At 35.4% G+C, this 18,724-nt stretch overlaps 1 protein-coding gene across 4 annotated transcripts in view; it reads left to right on the forward strand.

Moving 5' to 3' along the window:
- Positions 1 to 18,724, forward strand: part of POLR3G (RNA polymerase III subunit G) — a 40,599-nt gene that overhangs the window by 8,963 nt on the left and 12,912 nt on the right. For 3 of the 4 annotated variants that reach the window (XM_036845491.1, XM_036845494.1, XM_036845492.1), the window contains exons 3-5: positions 1,124 to 1,253; positions 13,154 to 13,210; positions 15,391 to 15,441. In XM_036845491.1, the coding sequence (XP_036701386.1) occupies positions 1,124 to 1,253; positions 13,154 to 13,210; positions 15,391 to 15,441 (238 nt within the window). The remainder of the gene's footprint in view (positions 1 to 1,123; positions 1,254 to 13,153; positions 13,211 to 15,390; positions 15,442 to 18,724) is intronic. The other variant, XM_036845495.1, reaches the window with a different exon arrangement.

The following is an 18,724-nucleotide window of genomic DNA, read 5'->3' on the forward strand; positions in this document are numbered from 1 at the left end:
TGATCTCCTTGTTCCCTTAGGCATTTTCCTCTGCTTGTTTCCCTGGCTGGAGCCATTGATTTCCCCGTTTCTTTGCATGGATGGCTTCGTAATTTTATCCAGATCTCTGCTCAAAGATGACTTCCCCGAGAGATCATGCATGCTTACCCTGTCTAGACCAGCCACTTCCAATCTCCACATACTCCGTTAGTCACTCTTTCCTCTTCCTGGCTTCAGCCCTTCTATTTCACTTATCACTATCTGAAATTATATATTACCTCATTTGTTTACTTATTTTCTCCCCTAGAATGTAAATTCCATGTAGGTAGGAAGTTTGACTAGTTCATCTCCTGTTGTCTAACCCCTTGTGACTTATAGTAGGCACTCAATAAATAGTTGTAGAATGAATAAATTCAGAGTGAAATTTTTTAAATGTACCCTATACTTAGCCTGTGAAACCAGAAATATCTTTTTTATGTACCCTGAGGACCCACATTTTAATGAATATATATATTATAAATATATATACATATGTGGGTGTGCATGTAATTTTTAAAAATTGAAGATACAGATTCAAATTTCTGCTTTGCCACTTTTGTGCTATATGGGCATACAGATTGTTCATTTCTCAGTTTCCTCACTGTAACAGGGGAGATATTGATACTTTAGATGAGTTCATGGATTTTGAATATTGAGTACATCCAGGTTGTAGTATGTAGTAACCAGTTGTTAAATGGTAGCTGCTACTACTTTTTTTTTAATGCTACTGCTCCCACCAATACCACCACCACTGACTGAGGTTAATAGGAGACTAAAGTGGCTGCTTTTATTTGGGGGCCTTGATTGTTAAAATATAGAATCACAGTCAACAGACTATATAGGAAAGTGATTATTGGTGTGATCAGTAGAAAAATTAGGCAGTTAGGAAAACTAAGTATCTTTTCTACTTCTAAAAGAAGAGCAAAATAGGAGATGGGTGAAAGGTTTAATAGATTATAAAAGCTCAAAATCTTTTAAGTTGATGGTAAAACTTAATACCTATAAAATGTAGTTTTTCAATAAAACTGACATTTTTCAGAATATAGACAAAAAGGATATTAAAATATTCAATTTATTTTTAAAAATTGCCTCTCAATTTAAACAGGATACAGATTATAAACCAGTGCCACTGAAAACAGGAGAGGGTGAAGATTATGTGCTGGCCCTGAAACAGGAGTTGAGAGAAACAGTGAAAAGAATGCCTTATTTTGTAGAAACACCTGAAGAAAAACAAGGTGCGTATTGGACCCTTTATGTGGTTCACTGTCTACAGATGAAATAGTGTTTCAGCATAAGATATATGACCTTTAATGCTGATTGATTTGATTCAGTCAGAAATTTCAATCAACTACCTTGAAAAAGCATATTTATGTTGATTTAACAGAAAATATATTTTAAACTTTTTGATATTTTATTTTTTAAATTACCTTTCAAAACAGAAGTTTTATATGTTCAGTGAAATTTATGAAAAACAGAAATATTAAGAAAGTAAAAATCACCTGTATTCCTTATGTCTAGAGAACTACTATTAATATTTTATTATATATTCCAGATTTTTCTTCCATGTGTGTATCCCTTTTATAAAATTGGAGTCATATTACTTTGTATCTTCCTTTTTCACTCAATAGCATATTATTAGCATTGTCACATATTCTTTTTTAGTTAATTTTTATTGGAGTATAGTTGATTTACAATGTTGTGTTAGTTTCAGGTGTACAGCAAAGTGAATCAGTTATGCATAAACATATATCCACTCTTTTTTAGATTCTATTCCCATATAGGTCATTACAGAGTATTGAGTAAAGTTCCCTGTGCTATACAGTAGGTTCTTATTAGTTATCTATTTTATCCACATATTCTTAGTATTCTTAGAAAATATGATTTTTGATGACTATGTGGTATTCCATTGTGTGGATATAACATTTTTAATTGTAACTAGTTCCCTGCTGTAAGATTTAAGATTGTTTCTAGTTTTTTTTCTCATATGTATAATACTATGAGTACTATCCTTATACATAAATCTTTAATCAGGTCTCTGATTATTTAATATTTTGGTTAAAATTTTTGAAAGCCTTGACTATATTTTGGCTTACCATTTACATATCAGATATAAAATATAAAATATGTATTCACTGGTTATGCCAAGGACAGAGAGGAGAAATTACAGTTGGAGAAGGCTTGACAGTCTCAGACTGGAAGTGCAAAGTGGTTTTAGAGGAAGAGAACCCATTCCTGAGTAGTTATTTAGCACAGTAGAACTATATTGATTTTCAGTTTCTGCCCCTGAATGTTGAAATTAGAGAGATCGATACCATCCTTCAGTTCTCAAAACAACATCATTAAAACATGAGAAATTCATATAGTATCATTTCATTCCATTAGTATTAAAAATGCATAGCCTTTTCCCTCATTCTAAAAGATTTAGTATTGGATAAGAATCAAAAAGGAAGGCTTATATAGTAATATTACACTTGCTTATAATTGTAAGAAGCATTTTAGACAAGTTTATTTAATTTTTCAAAACATAGCTTCTTGAAGTTATGTAATAAATGGTTTGATATTTTTACCTCAAAAATACTGAATTTTTTTACTTTCATGATTATGTTGCATGCTTTTATCTATTTGAGTTTAAAAATGAAATTAAATCTCATTTTAAAGATTTAAATAAGTAAGATTAAATGAACTAATAAATATTCATTCTTAGTGAATAGTGTAGGATATACTTTAGGCTTTTGAAAATTAGTCTCTTCTCTAGATTATGGGATGTACTTACTTAACTAAATGTGGTTGTTATTAAAGTACATGTCTAACTTAAAAGTATGTCATACCATGGAGACATTTATTTGAGTCTTTTAAACCAGGAATATAATTTTGTTCCTGGTTTCTGAGAGTAGTTGGCTTATACCTGGATCAAGAGGCTCTTTACCTTTGATAACTGCATAATAAAGTATTTAAATATATAAGGAATCTTTTGTTACTGTTCCAGAAGAAACCTCTTGCATAGAATTTTCCAAATTGATACAAGTATATTCTCTTTGAATATACTCATGTTTACCTCTCTTTCCTGATATAATGTGTTATTAAAAAAAACTATGGTTGAAAATAAAGGCTTTTTGGGTCGGGGCATGACATCGGCTGACCTGCACTCTGAGCCTCTGTTTACCGTGTGTAAAAGGCACACAAGGCCCAGGGCACCGCCTAGAGGCACCTGCAGGAAGGAGGGTTGGTGCAGAGCCAGAAGAGCATGCAGCCAGGCGGGGGTCGCGGCTCCTACAAAGGCACAGAGCATGTCAGTAAGCTGAGATTCTGTGGCTGAGACTGCTGTTAAGAGCCTTCTGGCACTACTAATATCAGAGCCCTGTGGCTGATAGGGTCTTGGTGCTCCAGCTGGGTGTCAGGCCTGTGCCTCTGAGGTGGGAGAGCCAAGTTCAGGACATTGGTCCACCAGAGACCTCCCGGCTCCAGGTAATATCAAACAGTGAAAGCTCTCCTAGAGATCTCCATCTCAACGCTAAGACCCAGCTCCACTCAACGAACAGCAAGCTACAGTGCTGGACACCCTATGCCAAACAACTAGCAAGACAGGAACACAACCCCACCCATTAGCAGAGAGGCTGCCTAAAATCATAATAAGGTCACAGACACCCCAAAACACACCACCAGACGCGGTCCTGCCCACCAGAAAGACAAGATCCAGCCTCATCCACCAGAACACAGGCACCAGTGCCCTCACTGGGAAGCCTACACAACCCACTGAACCAACCTTCACCACTAGGGGCAGACACCAAAAACAACGGGAACTACGAACCTGCAGCCTGTGAAAAGGAGATCCTAAACACAGTAAGTTAAACAAAATGAGAAGACAGAGAAACACACAGCAGATGAAGGAGCAAGATAAAAACCCACCAGACCAAACAAATGAAGAGGAAATAGGCAGTCTACCTGAAAAAGAATTCAGAGTAATGATAGTAAAGATGATTCAAAATCTTGGAAAAAGAACGGAGAAAATACAAAAAACGTTTAACAAGTACCTAGAAGAACTAAAGAGCAAACAAACAATGATGAACAACACAATAAATGAAATTAAAAATTCTCTTGAAGGAATCAATGGCAGAATAACTGAGGCAGAGGAACTGATAAGTGACCTGAAAGATAGAATAGTGGAAATAACTACCACAGAGCAGAATAAAGAAAAAAGAATGAAAAGAATTGAGGACAGTCTCAGAGACCTCTGGGACAACATTAAACTCACTAACATTCAAATTATAAGGATCCCAGAAGAAGAAGAGAAAAAGAAAGGGACTGAGAAAATATTTGAAGAGATTACAGTTGAAAACTTCCCTAATATGCGAGAGGAAATAGTCAATTAAGTCCATGAAGCACAGAGAGTCCCATACAGGATAAATCCAAGGAGAAACATGCCAAGACACATATTAATCAAACTATCAGAAATTAAATACAAAGAAATAATGTTAAAAGCAGCAAGGGAAAAGCAACAAATAATATATAAGGGAATCCCCATAAGGTTGACAGCTGATCTTTCAGCAGAACTCTGAAAGCCAGAAGGGAGTGGCAGAACATATTTAAAGTGATGAAAGGGAAAAACCTACAACCAAGATTACTCTACCCAGCAAGGATCTCATTCAGATTCAATGGAGAAATTAAAACCTTTACAGATAAGCAAAAGCTAAGAGAATTCAGCACCACCAAACCAGCTAAAGGAACTTCTCTAGGCAGGAAACAAAAGAGAAGGAGAAGACCTACAATAACAAACCCAAAACAATTTAGAAAATGGTAAATGTAAAATGTAAAAATGTAAATGGATTAAATGCTCCAACCAAAAGACATAGACTGGCTGAATGGATATAAAAACAAGACCCGTATATATGCTATCTACAAGAGACCTACTTCAGACCTAGGGCCACATACAGACTGAAAGTGAGGGGATGGAAAAAGATATTCCTTGCAAATGGAAATCAAAAGAAAGCTGGAATAGCAATTCTCATATCAGACAAAATAGACTTTAAAATAAAGACTATTACAAGAGACAAAGAAGGACACTACATAATGATCCAGAGATCAACCCAAGAAGAAGATAAAACAATTGTAACTATTTATGCACCCAACATAAGAGCACCTCAATACAAAGGCAAATGCTAACAGCCATAAAAGGGGAAATCGACAGTAACACAATCATACTAGGGGGCTTTAACACCCCACTTTCACCAGTGGACAGATCATCCAAGATGAAAATAAATACGGAAACACAGCTTTAAAGGACACATTAAACAAGATGGACTTAATTGATATTTATAGGACATTACATCCAAAAACAACAGAATACACTTTCTTCTCAAGTGCTCATGGAACATTCTCCAGGATAGATCATATCTTGGGTCACAATTCAAGCCTTGGTAAATTTAAGAAAATTGAAATCATATCAAGTATCGTTTCCAACCACAACGCTGTGAGACTAGATATCAAATAAAGGAAAAAATCTGTAAAAAAATACAAACACATGGAGGCTAAACAATACACTACTTAATAACCAAGAGATCACTGAACAAATCAAAGAGGAAATCAAAAAATACCTAGAAACAAATGACAATGAAAACACGACGACCCAAAACCTATGGGATGCAGCAAAAGCAGTTCTAAGATGGAAGTTTATAGCAATACAATCCTACCTCAAGAAACAAGAAAAATCCCAAATAAACAACATAACCTTACACCTAAAGCCGTTAGAGAAAGAACAAAAAACCCCCAAGTTCGCAGAAGGAAAGAAGTCATAAAGATCAGATCAGAAATAAATGAAAAAGAAATGACAAAAACAATAGCAAAGATCAATAAAACTAAAAGCTGGTTCTTTGAAAAGATAAACAAAATTGATAAACCATTGGCCAGACTCATCAAGAAAAAAAGGGAGAAGACTCAAATCAATAGAATTAGAAATGAAAAAGGAGGAGTAACAACTGACACTGCAGAAATGCCAAGAATCATGAGATTACTACAAGCAACTATATGCCAATAAAATGGGCAACCTGGAAGAAATGGAAAAAGTCTTAGAAAAGCAGAACCTTCCCAGACTGAACCAGGAAGAAATAGAAAATATAAACAGACCAATCACAAGCACTGAAATTGAGACTGTGATTAAAAATCTTCCAACAAACAAAAGCCCAGGACCAGATGGCTTCACAGGCGAATTCTATCAAACATTTACAGAAGAGCTGACACCCATCCTTCTCAAACTCTTCCAAAATATAGCAGAGGGAGGAACACTCCCAAACTCATTCTATGAGGCCACCATCACCGTGATACCAAAACTAAACAAAGATGTCACAAAGAAAACTACAGGCCAGTATCAGTGATGAACATAAATGCAAAAATCCTCAACAAAATACTAGCAAACAGAATCCAACAGCACATTGAAAGGATCATACACCATGATCAAGTGGGGTTTATCCCAGGAATGCAAGGATTCTTCAATACATGCAAATCAATGTGATAAACCATACTAACCAATTGAAGGAGAAAAACCATATGATCATCTCAATCGATGCAGAAAAAGCTTTTGACAAAATTCAACGCCATTTATGATAAAAACCCTCCAGAAAGTAGGCATAGAGGGAACTTACCTCAACATAATAAAGGCCATATATGACAAACCCACAGCCAACATCGTTCTCAATGGTGAAAAACTGAAACCATTTCCTCTAAGATCAGGAACAAGACAAGGTTTGTCCACTCTCACCACTATTATTCAACAGAGTTTTGGAAGTTTTAGCCACAGCAATCAGAGAAGGAAAAGAAATAAAAGGAATCCAAATCGGAAAAGAAGAAGTAAAGCTGTCACTGTTTGCAGATGACATGATAATATACATGGAGAATCCTAAATATGCTACCAGAAAACTACTAGAGCTAATCAATGAATTTGGTAAAGTAGCAGGATACAATTTAATGCACAGAAATCTCTTGCATTCCTATACACTAATGATGAAAAATCTGAAAGAGGAATTAAGGAAACACTCCCATTTACCACCGTAACAAAAAGAATAAACTACCTAGCAATAAACCTACTTAAGGAGACAAAAGACCTGTATGTAGAAAACTATAAGACACTGATGAAAGAAATTAAAGATGATACAAACAGATCGAGAGATACACCATGTTCTTCGATTGAAGAATCAACATTGTGAAAATGACTCTACTACCCAAAGCAATCTACAGAGTCAATGCAATCCCTATCAAACTTCCAATGGCATTTTTCTCAGAACTAGAAAAAAAATTTTACAATTTGTGTGGAAACACAGGAGACCTCCGAATAGCCAAAGCGATCTTGAGAAAGAAAAATGGAGCTGGAGGAATCAGGCTCCCGGATTTCACACTATACTACAAAGCTACAGAAATCAAGACAGTATGGTACTGGCACAAAAACAGAAATATAGATCAATGGAACAGGATAGAAAGCCCAGAGATAAACCCACACACCTATGGTCACCTTATTTTTGATAAAGGAGGCAAGAATATACAATGGAGAAAAGACAGCCTCTTCAATAAGTGGTGCTGGGAAAACTGGACAGCTACATGCAAAAGAATGAAATTAGGACACTCCCTGATTCCATACACAAAAATAAACTCAAAATGAATTAAAGACATAAATGTAAGGCCGGACACTATAAAACTCTTAGAGGAAAACACAGGCAGAACACTCTATGACATAAGTCACAGCAAGATCCTTTCTGACCCACCGCCTAGAGAAATGGAAATAAAAACAAAAATAAACAAATGGGACCTAATGAAACTTAAAAGCTTTTGCACAGCAGAGGAGAACATAAACAAGAGGAAAAGACAACCCTCAGAATGAGAGAAAATATTTGCAAATGAATCAACGGACAAAGGATTAATCTCCAATATTTACAAGCAGCTCATGCAGCTCAATATCAAAAAAACAAAAAACCTAATCCAAAAATGGGCAGAAGACCTAAATAGACATTTCTCCAAAGAAGATATACAGATTGCCAACAAACACATGAAAGAATGCTCAACATCACTAATCATTAGAGAAATGCAAATCAAAACTAAAATCAGGTATCACCTCTCAACAGTCAGAATGCCCATCATCAAAAAATCTACAAACAATAAATGCTGGAGAAGGTGTGGAGAAAAGGGAACCCTCTTGCACTGTTGGTGGGAATGTAAATTGATACAGCCACTATGGAGAACAGTATGGAGGTTCCTTAAAAAACTAAAAATAGAACTACCATACGACCCAGCAATCCCACTACTGGGCATATACCCTGAGAAAACTATAATTCAAAAAGAGTCATGTACCACAATGTTCATTGCACCTCTATTTACAATAGCCAGGACATGGAAGCAACCTAAGTGTCGATTAACAGATGAATGGATAAAGAAGATGTGGCACATATATACAATGGAATATTACTCAGCCATAAAAAGAAATGAAATTGAGGTATGTGTAGTGAGGTGGATGGACCTAGAGTCTGTCATACAGAGTGAAGTAAGTCAGAAAGAGAAAAACAAATACTGTATGCTAACATGTATATATGGATTCTAAAAAAAAAATAAAATAAAATGGTTCTGAAGAACCTAGGGGCAGTACAGGAATAAAGATGCAGATGTAGAGAATGGACTTGAGGACACAGGGAGGGGGAAGGGTATGCTGGGACGAAGTGAGAGAGTGGCATGGACTTATATATACTACCAAATGTAAAATAGATAGCTAGTGGGAGGCAGCCCCATAGCACAGGGAGATCAGCTCGGTGCTTTGTGACCACCTAGAGGGATGTGATGGGAGGGTAGGAGGGAGATGCAAGAGGGAGGAGATATGGGGATATATGTATATGTATAGCTGATTCACTTTGTTATACAGCAGAAACTAACACACCATTGTAAAGCAATTATACTTCAATAAAGATGTTAAAATAAATAAATAAATAAACAAAGAAATAAATTAATAAATAAAAAGAAAATAAAGGCTTTTTAAAAAAATATATGTGTGAATACAGGTTTATATATACTGTATATATACATTATGTATATATATACACACACACATAGACACACATACACACACACACACACATAGTGTGCATATACACACCATGAATGGAAAAGAATTGGCCAGATTGAATAGAAGTACACAACTGTCATAGGGAGCCATATTCTAGATAGTGTTCCATCTCTGTATCTTCACCAGCCTTCTCTCATCACTCACTACCTATGTGCTTTAGGAAAGAGAGACTTAACGGACTAATGTAAAGAACTAAAGCTCTACAGACTTGGACAAATAAGGTAGGAGACCTCTTCCTGATAATCAAATGGCTGGTGGCTCAGGGCATTGAGATTTGTTCACAAAGAACTGAGGGCACAGAATAAACATATTTCATGTTGTGATAGATTCAAGGTTTGTTTGTAGTGTTCTGAGGTAGAATTATAGAAATGGCTGGTATTTTCTCTGCAATGAAAGTTATTATTTTTTTAATAAAGAGAAATGAATCAATGAATTTTATTATTTTAATGAGTTTTAGCTGCAAAGGTGCATAGAGAGCATCTGGTCCAGTGGTTCCCAGCTCAGGTTCCTGAACCACTGGGGTCCTCTGAGCTAGAAACAGGAGTGACAGTGGTGATGGTTCTGTAAGCCATTTTCAGAAGCTTAATGGAAATCATACATTTACCTGCATTATGACCACAAGGTCTGTTATTGAACAAATGGAGTTTGTTTGGTTTATTAACTCTCAATATACTGTCAGGGTCCATTTTAATTTTTTAGTTTCTTTTTGAGCAGTTCTTACTATTTTATGTAGTGATTGATATTCATTACTTATTTTTTCATAGACATCTTCCAAAGAACAAAGAGAATTTGCTTTAGAAAAGAAAAAAAATTCATATTATCTTAGCATTACCATACTGGCCAATTGGACCCTTTCATAAATCTAAAATACATTTTTGAACCTTAGTGATCTTATTTTTCTTGCATCTTGAAATAGTTTTCTGTTTCATCATCATAGGTATTATTTCATCATTTTTCATTAACTGTTCTCTACTATGAACTCATGAATCAATGAGTAAACAGTATATCTCTAAGAATGAAAAGGAAATACGGTATTTTCATACAGTTAATCTTTCGCATAATATTTTGTGATAGGAACCTTGAAAATTCTGTTTGCTAAAATGACGTGACCATATTTTTTTTCGTTTTTGATGGTATTTATATACCAAATTTTATTTCATATAGTTTGTAACAAGACAACTGCTGAAGGCAAAGGCAAAGACAAAGATGATTGAAAGGAAATAGATTATGTAGAAATGAAACAATTTATTGGATTGATCACATTAATTGGTAATTATAAATTTAATAATGAAAATGTTTTACAATTATAGATCAAAGAAGATGGCTGGGCCATCCTCTCTTCAACAAAAGTGTGAGCCATAACAGTTTTTTAAAGTGTTACATTTTGATGGTGCAAATACAAGAAGAATTGGAAGTAATGATAAGCTAAAACCTGTTAATAGAATTGTATTTGTAATCTAGAATCACTTGGGTGGTGCAGGTGTGAGAAAAAACAGAAATAGTAAGTTAGAATTTATTAAAGATGTATTTGAAATCTGGAATCAGGATATATGAAATGCTTATATTTAAGGCTTGTACATGACAAATCCACGATGCACAGTTGATGCTCAGTTAGCTGCATTCAAAGGATGTAGCTCATTTTGGGTGAATATACCTTCAAAACCAGGAAAATAGTGGAATATAATGAGTTTACTATATTTTGTTATTAAAATCCCCAGTAATTAATTTTCTTTCTTTTTAAAGAACACCTTTATTGAGATAAAATTCACATATCTAAAATTTACTTTTTAAAATATTTCAGTGCCTTTGAGTGTACTCACAGAATTGTGCTACCAACAGTGCTATCTAATTTTTAGAACTTGTTCATCATCTTGAAGAGATACCCCCATACCCATTAGTATCACTCCCCATTGTCCCCTCCCCCCCCTCAGCCCATGGCAACCAGTAATCTTGTTTGTCTCTAGTGATTTGTCTATTCTAGACATTTCATATAAATGGAATCATAATATGTGTTCTTTTGTGACTGATTACTTTCACTTAGCATAATGTTTTCAGGGTTCATACATAGTAAACCATGTATCAGTGTTTCATTCCTTTTTATGGTTGAATTATATTCCATTATATGTGTATACCACATTTTGTTCAGTCATCAGTTGATGGACATTTGGGTCAGTTCCACATTGGGGCTACCATGAATAATGCTGCTATGAACATTCGTATACATGTTTTTGGGTGGACATATGTCACTTTTATTGTGTACATATCTAGAGTCATATGGTAACTCTTTATTTTACATTCTGAGGAATTGCCAAACTGTTTTCCAAAGTGGTTGCACCATCTTACATTACCAACAGTGTATAAGGGTTCCAGTTTCTCCACATCCTTGTCAGCACTTATTACTGTCTTTTTAGTTCCAGCCATCTAACTGGGTATAACGTGATAGCTTATTGTAGTTTTGATTGGAATTTCCCTAATGACTAATTATGTTGAACATCTTAGCATGTGCTTTTTGTCCATGTATATCTTCTTTGGAGAAATATCTATTTATGTCCTTTGCTTTTTTAAATTGAATTCCAGTAGTTGGTTTTCAACATCTCTTATTCTTCTGTAAATTATTTGAAAGTAACAAAAATATAAAAATGGTTCATTGGTAGTAACCGTTATTATTAATAAATGGTAATAATTTTTTCTTGGTAAATTGAGGGTTAAATTTTTTCAAAATATACAATCTGTTTTGGAGAAAAATTTAAAATGCAGATGCTGGGAATCTGTCATTGGCCTTCTCTTTACAGATGAAAAACTTGAGAGCAAGATTGAAGTGAAACAGTTAAATATCTATAAAAGCCTTGTGTCTTAGTTTCTGATCTACTCTTTATTTTAGTTATCTTTGTCTAACACCATGGTCTTAGTATTATTTGGTGTACAATATTATATGTTACAGGTGTACAATATAGTGATTCACAATTTTTAAAGGTTACACTTCATTTATAGTTATTATAAAATATTTACTGTATTCCCTGTGTTGTACAATATATCCCTGTAGCTTATTTTATACCTAATAGTTTGTACCTCTTAATCCCCTACCCCTGTATTGCCCCTACCCACCTGCCTCTCCCCACTCGTAACCACTAGTTTGTTCCCTGTATCTGTGAGTCTGTGGAAGCATTTTTTTTAACATGGAAGAAAAATCAGTGTCTACTTGGGTCTTGATTTTTATATTTTAATATTTTATATTACCGTCTGCTTTTCATGACTATACTCCTAAACCAGTTTTTATGATGAACCATGGTTTCAAGCTATTGTATAATGGTGTCACTTGCTAACTTGTGCTGTTGGGAAAGGGTTTGGGCCCTCATCGAGGGAATTTCTTGTGGCAAAGTGGGCAAAGCAGAACAAGAGCCACAGCCACAGTCCCGTTTTTGGTGAGCTCATAAGGTCCCTGCACAGTTCTCAGCAGTGACATGGAAGGCTTACAGCTTGCTCATCCATGCCCCATCAAGTCCAACCTTGCCTACTTCTACCCTTTTCCCCATTCTCTTCCCCAATGGATTGTGAAAAGTAGCTCACTGAGAAGCCTAAGTAAATGTGTGTATTAAGCATTTGCTTACCTTACTGGAGGTAAGCAAACAGCCCTCCATCCTCACTTAGGTACTTAATACCTTCCAGTTATACAAGGTTTAGAGATTAGGAGCTGGAGGCCAGTGTCACAAGAAGAAAATAGAAGATGCCAAGTAGACCCCTGCCCTTATGTGTAAGTGGCTTCCTGACTTGCATTTGGGCTTTTGTGAATATTCTTAGAGATGAGTCAGATTGTCTGATTCTAAGAACCATAATTAGGGTTTAGGTCTCTGCTCACCCCCAGCCATTCATACCCAGGTGCTTCTTGCCACTTCCCTAAACATGTAATACTCATTGAACTGTTCAGTATGTGTCCAGGAACACATTGTGGAGACATGTAATAAACTCCCTGTATGTGAAATAAAAGATGTTACCTGGTGTTTTCAATTATTTTAAAATTTGTTTTTTCTATCTTTTTTCTAGATATTGAAAGATATAGTAAAAGATATGTGAAGGTGTACAAAGAAGAGTGGATACCAGGTAATTGTAAAACTGAAAATGTTCAAATAATCTTTAAAGGCTATCTTCCTACCCCATATTTTTTAGGACAAATTTTGTATTTTCACCATAGGAAAATAGAGTCTGGCTCTTTTCCTATAATTAATTAGCAACATATATCTTTTGAAAACTAAGAAGAAAAGATTTTTATATTGTAACACGGAAGGGTTGAAGTGTTTTTGTGGAAATTCTTAGGATACTTTGGTTTTTTTTTTATAAACTGGGGCTCACCAGAACCATTGGGTTTTCCATTTCCTTTTGCCACAATCACAGTTTTAGTCTCTAATACCAGTAATCCTCACTTCTGTGCACCTGCATGATTTTATAGCTTCTGAGGAGAAAGCAAGTCTATTTTTATGAATATTTTAAGCCAAGTTTGTGTATCTTCCTTTCTTTCCAGCAGGCATAGACTCTTTTTGATTGTTAAGATGCCTTTTCAACAGAACCATACCTAAGAGAGTTTTTTTTTTTTCAACATTCACAAAATTGCCTTGGATAGAGACAAGGTGAAAGGGGGCTGCAGAGAACTCATCCAGTTCATTCATTTTATAGAAAATTAACAGTTGCCATAGAAATGAAGAGACCTGTCAGGACGACATGGACCATACTACTAAAACGCAGGTCTCCTCATTTTAACTCACTTTCCTTTGACATCTCTGTCCTTGGTGTGTTATAGAAACTGCCTGTATGTAAATGCGTAAGTTGCATTTACAGCATTATTGCTTTCCTGACTTACAGTGCTCTTTCTTTTCAGTGCCGATTATTGATAAGGTTGTGTCCCTCTGAAAACACTGTCTTAGGTCTCTCATTTCTTCTACTTCATAAACATTCATCTCTAAATGATTCTCTTTAAATACTTTCTCATGATCACCTGTGGATTGTTTATAAAAAGAAACATATTTAAAGCAAAATTTATTAGTTCGGCTAAAATAGCTTGAGATACAAATGTTTTCTGCAGAAGACACTGAGTTTTTCTTCTATTAGCAGGCAGCATTTTTATCTATTTTTATGTTGCTTCATTTTTCTGATTAAGCTTAAAAATGAAAAGGAAGTGACAAATTAAAGGAATTGTTTAATTAATGCAGGCACAATTATTAATTGGAGAGCATTTACTTTTCCATAGCTATTTGTATTTTTAATTTTAAAGTTTTCCTATAATTATTAGAATTGTTTATTTAGTTTTGCATGTATTAGGATTGTGATCACATATTTTAACTTCTGAAAAAAAATTTTATTACATAAGAAATACATATCAACTACAGGGCTTCCCTGGTGGTGCAGTGGTTAAGAATCCGCCTGCCATTGCAGGGGACACGGGTTCGATCCCTGGTTTGGGAGGATCCCACATGCCGCGGAGCAACTAAGCCCGTGCGCCACAACTACTGAGCCTGCGCTCTAGAGCCCACAAGCCACAACTACTGAGCCCACAAGCCTAGAGCCCATGCTCTGCAACAAGAGAAGCCACCACAATGAGAAACCTATGCACCGCAACGAAGAGTAGCCCCCACTCACCGCAACTAGAGAAAGCCGGCACGCAGTAACGAAGACCCAACGCAGCCAAAAATAAATAAGTTAAATAAATAAATTAAAAAAAAATACATATCAACTACAGAAAACTTACAAAATACAGAGTAGTTAAATAAATAACACTTAAGAAAAACAGCTGTAATCCTAACACTCGCAAGGAGTTACTGTAATATTTTGTCCCCCACCTAGAGCTTTCTCTGCACAAATATATATAAAAATATTTATATGGTAGGTTTATTTTTTAAATGGAATTCTATATGTATTGTTTTAGAAGCTTTTTTAATTTACCAGTATATCATGAATAACTTTTCATGCCCATAAATATTTTTCTACATTTCTTTGTTATGAAAATTTCTGTATTTGAAATTAATTATATAAATACTATATAGCTGTTAAAAGAATGTTGTAGAAATTTTATAACACTGTTTCAAAGCTATTTTAATAAACTTTTTTTCTTCATAGGAGAAAATATATCAGTGTTATAATTTGATCTCAGCTAAATATGTATAGTCAGATATTAAGAAACTTTATTTCCTTTGCATGAGCAACTATCATGTTCTTTAAATAGTTATAGCTAGTGCCAGTAATTCCTAGAGGAGACTGCCATTTTTATATTTCTCCTTTTGTACACACAGATTGGAGAAGACTCCCTAGAGAGTTGATGCCAAGAAAAAAATGCAAAAAAGGTACATTAACTAATATAATAATAATAATCCAGGTGGGAAAAGGTTATTGCTTAACTTCCATTTAATATGGAACTGTCAATCTAATGTTACACTCAATGTTCTGAATGCTTTTTCTTAAAATATTTTTGACATTATGATTATTTTGTTGGAGCCTTTTGCTGTTGATTTTTTGTTTTGTTTTCTTTGTTTTTTGTTTAATTGTTTTTCCTTTAATTATGGAATTTTGATGTGCTAGGAAAGACTTTTCAATTATGTAGATATTCTCATTTGCATATTTGAAAGTTTTAAAATGATTATACTGGCTATATTTTAAGTTTTTTTTTTTTTTTTTTAAAGTAGTGGCTTTTTTTTTTTTTTTTTTTTTTTTTTTTTTAATTTTTATTTATATATTTATGGCTGTGTTGGATCTTCGTTTCTGTGCGAGGGCTTTCTCTAGTTGTGGCAAGCGGGGGCCACTCTTCATCGCGGTGCGCGGGCCTCTTGCTATCGCGGCCTCTCTTGCTGCGGAGCACAGGCTCCAGACGCGCAGGCTCAGTAATTGTGGCTCACGGGCCTAGTCGCTCCGCGGCATGTGGGATCTTCCCAGACCAGGGCTCGAACCCGTGTCGCCTGCATTGGCAGGCAGATTCTCAACCACTGCGCCACCAGGGAAGCCCATATTTTAAGTTTTTAACTAAAACATTCGTAACTGGTAACGTTTGGGAACTGTCAAATAGAACTTTATGGTGTATATAAAATATCACAGTGAAAGCTTCTGTTGTGTTGTTCTTTCATAATTCCACCGAATACAAAGTTGTTGAGCATCTACTATTGCCAGACATTGTGCTAAGAGGGATAAAACAGTGAGCAAAGTAGGAGTAATCCTCGCCCTCACAGAGCTCACGGTCAGTTGGAGTAAAGACATTAAACGTAACACACTGTCTTCACTGGGAGGCCAGGGAAGGGTTCTTTGAGGAGGTACAATTGAACTCCAGATTGAAGGACGAGTACAAGCTTGCTAAGATGAGGTTGTGGGAGAGACATTGGAGAAATTGGGTTTTTTAATGTGTTTTTATTGTTGAGTTTTAGGAGTTCTTTGTATATTTTGGATGATAGTCTATAGGAAAAACACTCTTGCTGGGTGTTTGACCTTTCCTGTCACACCACTACCACATTCACAGCAATTCTGACACCAGATGTATGGAGTTTTTTCCTGCACATCAAGCCATTCTCTGCAACACCAGCTGTGTCTCCTACAATTTAATTCCATTCTGACACTAACTGGAGTTAACACAGACCCCACAGATTAAGGGCTCTATCCCAGGAGACTACTCCCCACTACAGATGTCAATCACAAATACAGTGTGTCTCCAGGTTACCCACGACTTCTGTCTGAGTTGGCTACAAATCAGAGGTTCCCATGCCCTCCACCCCCAACCTTCGATTTGATTTGCTAGAACAGCTCACAGAACTTAGGGAAACATTTACTTACGTTTACCAGTTTATTATATAATAAAGGTTATGATAAAGGATACAGATGAACAGTCAGGTGAAAAGATACATAAGATAAAGTCTGGAAGGTCGCCAGTGCAGGAACTTCTGTCTCTGTGGAATTGGGATGTGCCACCTTCTAGTACATGGATATGTTCACCAACCCAGAAACTCTTGGAACCACATACTTTGGGGATTTTTATGGAGGCTTCATCACATGGGCATGATCAATCATTAACTCAATCTCCAGCCCTTCTCCTCTTTTCCAAGGAATGGAAGATGAGGCTGAAAGTTCCAGGCTTCTAATCATGGCTTGATGTTTATGATAACCCACCCCATCCTGAAGCTGCCCAGCAGCCCACCAAGTGTCACCTCCTTAGAACAAAAGACACTCCTATCACGCAGTAAATTCCAAGGGATTTAGACACATATTAGAACAACAACAAAAAAGCACACTGTTGTCACTTAGGAAATTATAAGGGTTTTAGGAGTTCTGTGCCAGGAACCAGGAGCTGAGACCAATATATATTATTTTCTATTATTTCACACAGTCCTTTTTCAAATATGTCTTTTGAAAACATTTTCTCCCAGTCTGTAGCTTGTCTTCTTATTCCTTGACAGTGTCTTTCATACAGCAGTTTTTAATTTTAATGTAGTCCAGCTTATCAGTTCTTTTTTTCATGGATCATGCCTTTGGTTTTGCCTCTCAGAAGTCATCACCAAGCTCAAGGTCATCTAAATTTTCTCCTATGTTATCTTTTAGGAGTTTTATAGTTCTGTGTTTTACATTTAAGTCTGTGATCCATTTTGAGTTAATTTTTGTGAAGGGTGTAAAGTCTGTGTAAATTCATTTTTTTGCACGTGGAAGTCCAGTTGCCTTTTTCTGTATTTATGTGGGTCTCTTTCTGGGCTCTCTATTTGGTTTCGTTGGTCTATGTATTTATTCTTTCACCTATACCACTGTCTTGATTACAATAGCTTTATAGTATGTTTTAAAGTCAGGTAGTGCCAGTCCTCTAACTTTGTTATTTTTCTTCGGTGTTGTGTTGGCTATTCTGGGTCTTTTGCCTCTCCATACATACAGTAGAGTCAGTTTGTCGATTTCTGCAAAATAATTTACTAGGATTTTGGTTGAGGTTGCATTGAATTTATAGATGAAGTTGGGAAGAAATGACACCTTGAAGATATTAGCTCTTCCTATCCATGAATATGGACTATCCCTCCATTTATTTAGTTCTCTGATTTCATTAATCAGAGTTTTGTAGTTTTCCTCATATAGATCATTTTGTTAGATTTTTACCTAAGTATTTCATTTTGATGGGTACTAATGTAAATAGTACTATGTTTTTAATTTCAAATTCCACTTGTCAATTGTTTATATATAAAAAATCTATTGAATTTTGTGTATTAACCTGTATCTTATAACCCTGCTATAATTGCTTATTAGTTCCAGGAGTTTTTTAGCCAATTCATTCAGATTTTCTACATGTCGTCTGTGAACAAAGGGAGTTTTATGTTTTCCTTCCCAATCTACATAACCTTTTGTATCCTTTTCTTATCTTATTGTATTAGCTAGGACTTCCAGTGAAATGTTGAAAAGCAGTGATGAGAGGGAACTTTCTTGCCTTGTTCCTGATCTTAGTGGCAGAGTGTCAGATTTTTATTATTAATGATATCAAGTTTTTCACCACTAAGTATGATGTAACTATAGGGTGTTTTTGTAGATATTCTGTATCAAGTTGAAGAATTTCCCCTCTGTTCCTAACTTACTAAGAGTTTTTATCATGAATGGCTGTTTGATTTTGTCATATGC

The sequence above is a fragment of the Balaenoptera musculus genome, chromosome 3 (genome assembly GCF_009873245.2).
Source record: "Balaenoptera musculus isolate JJ_BM4_2016_0621 chromosome 3, mBalMus1.pri.v3, whole genome shotgun sequence".
Classification (NCBI taxonomy): Eukaryota; Metazoa; Chordata; class Mammalia; order Artiodactyla; family Balaenopteridae; genus Balaenoptera; species Balaenoptera musculus.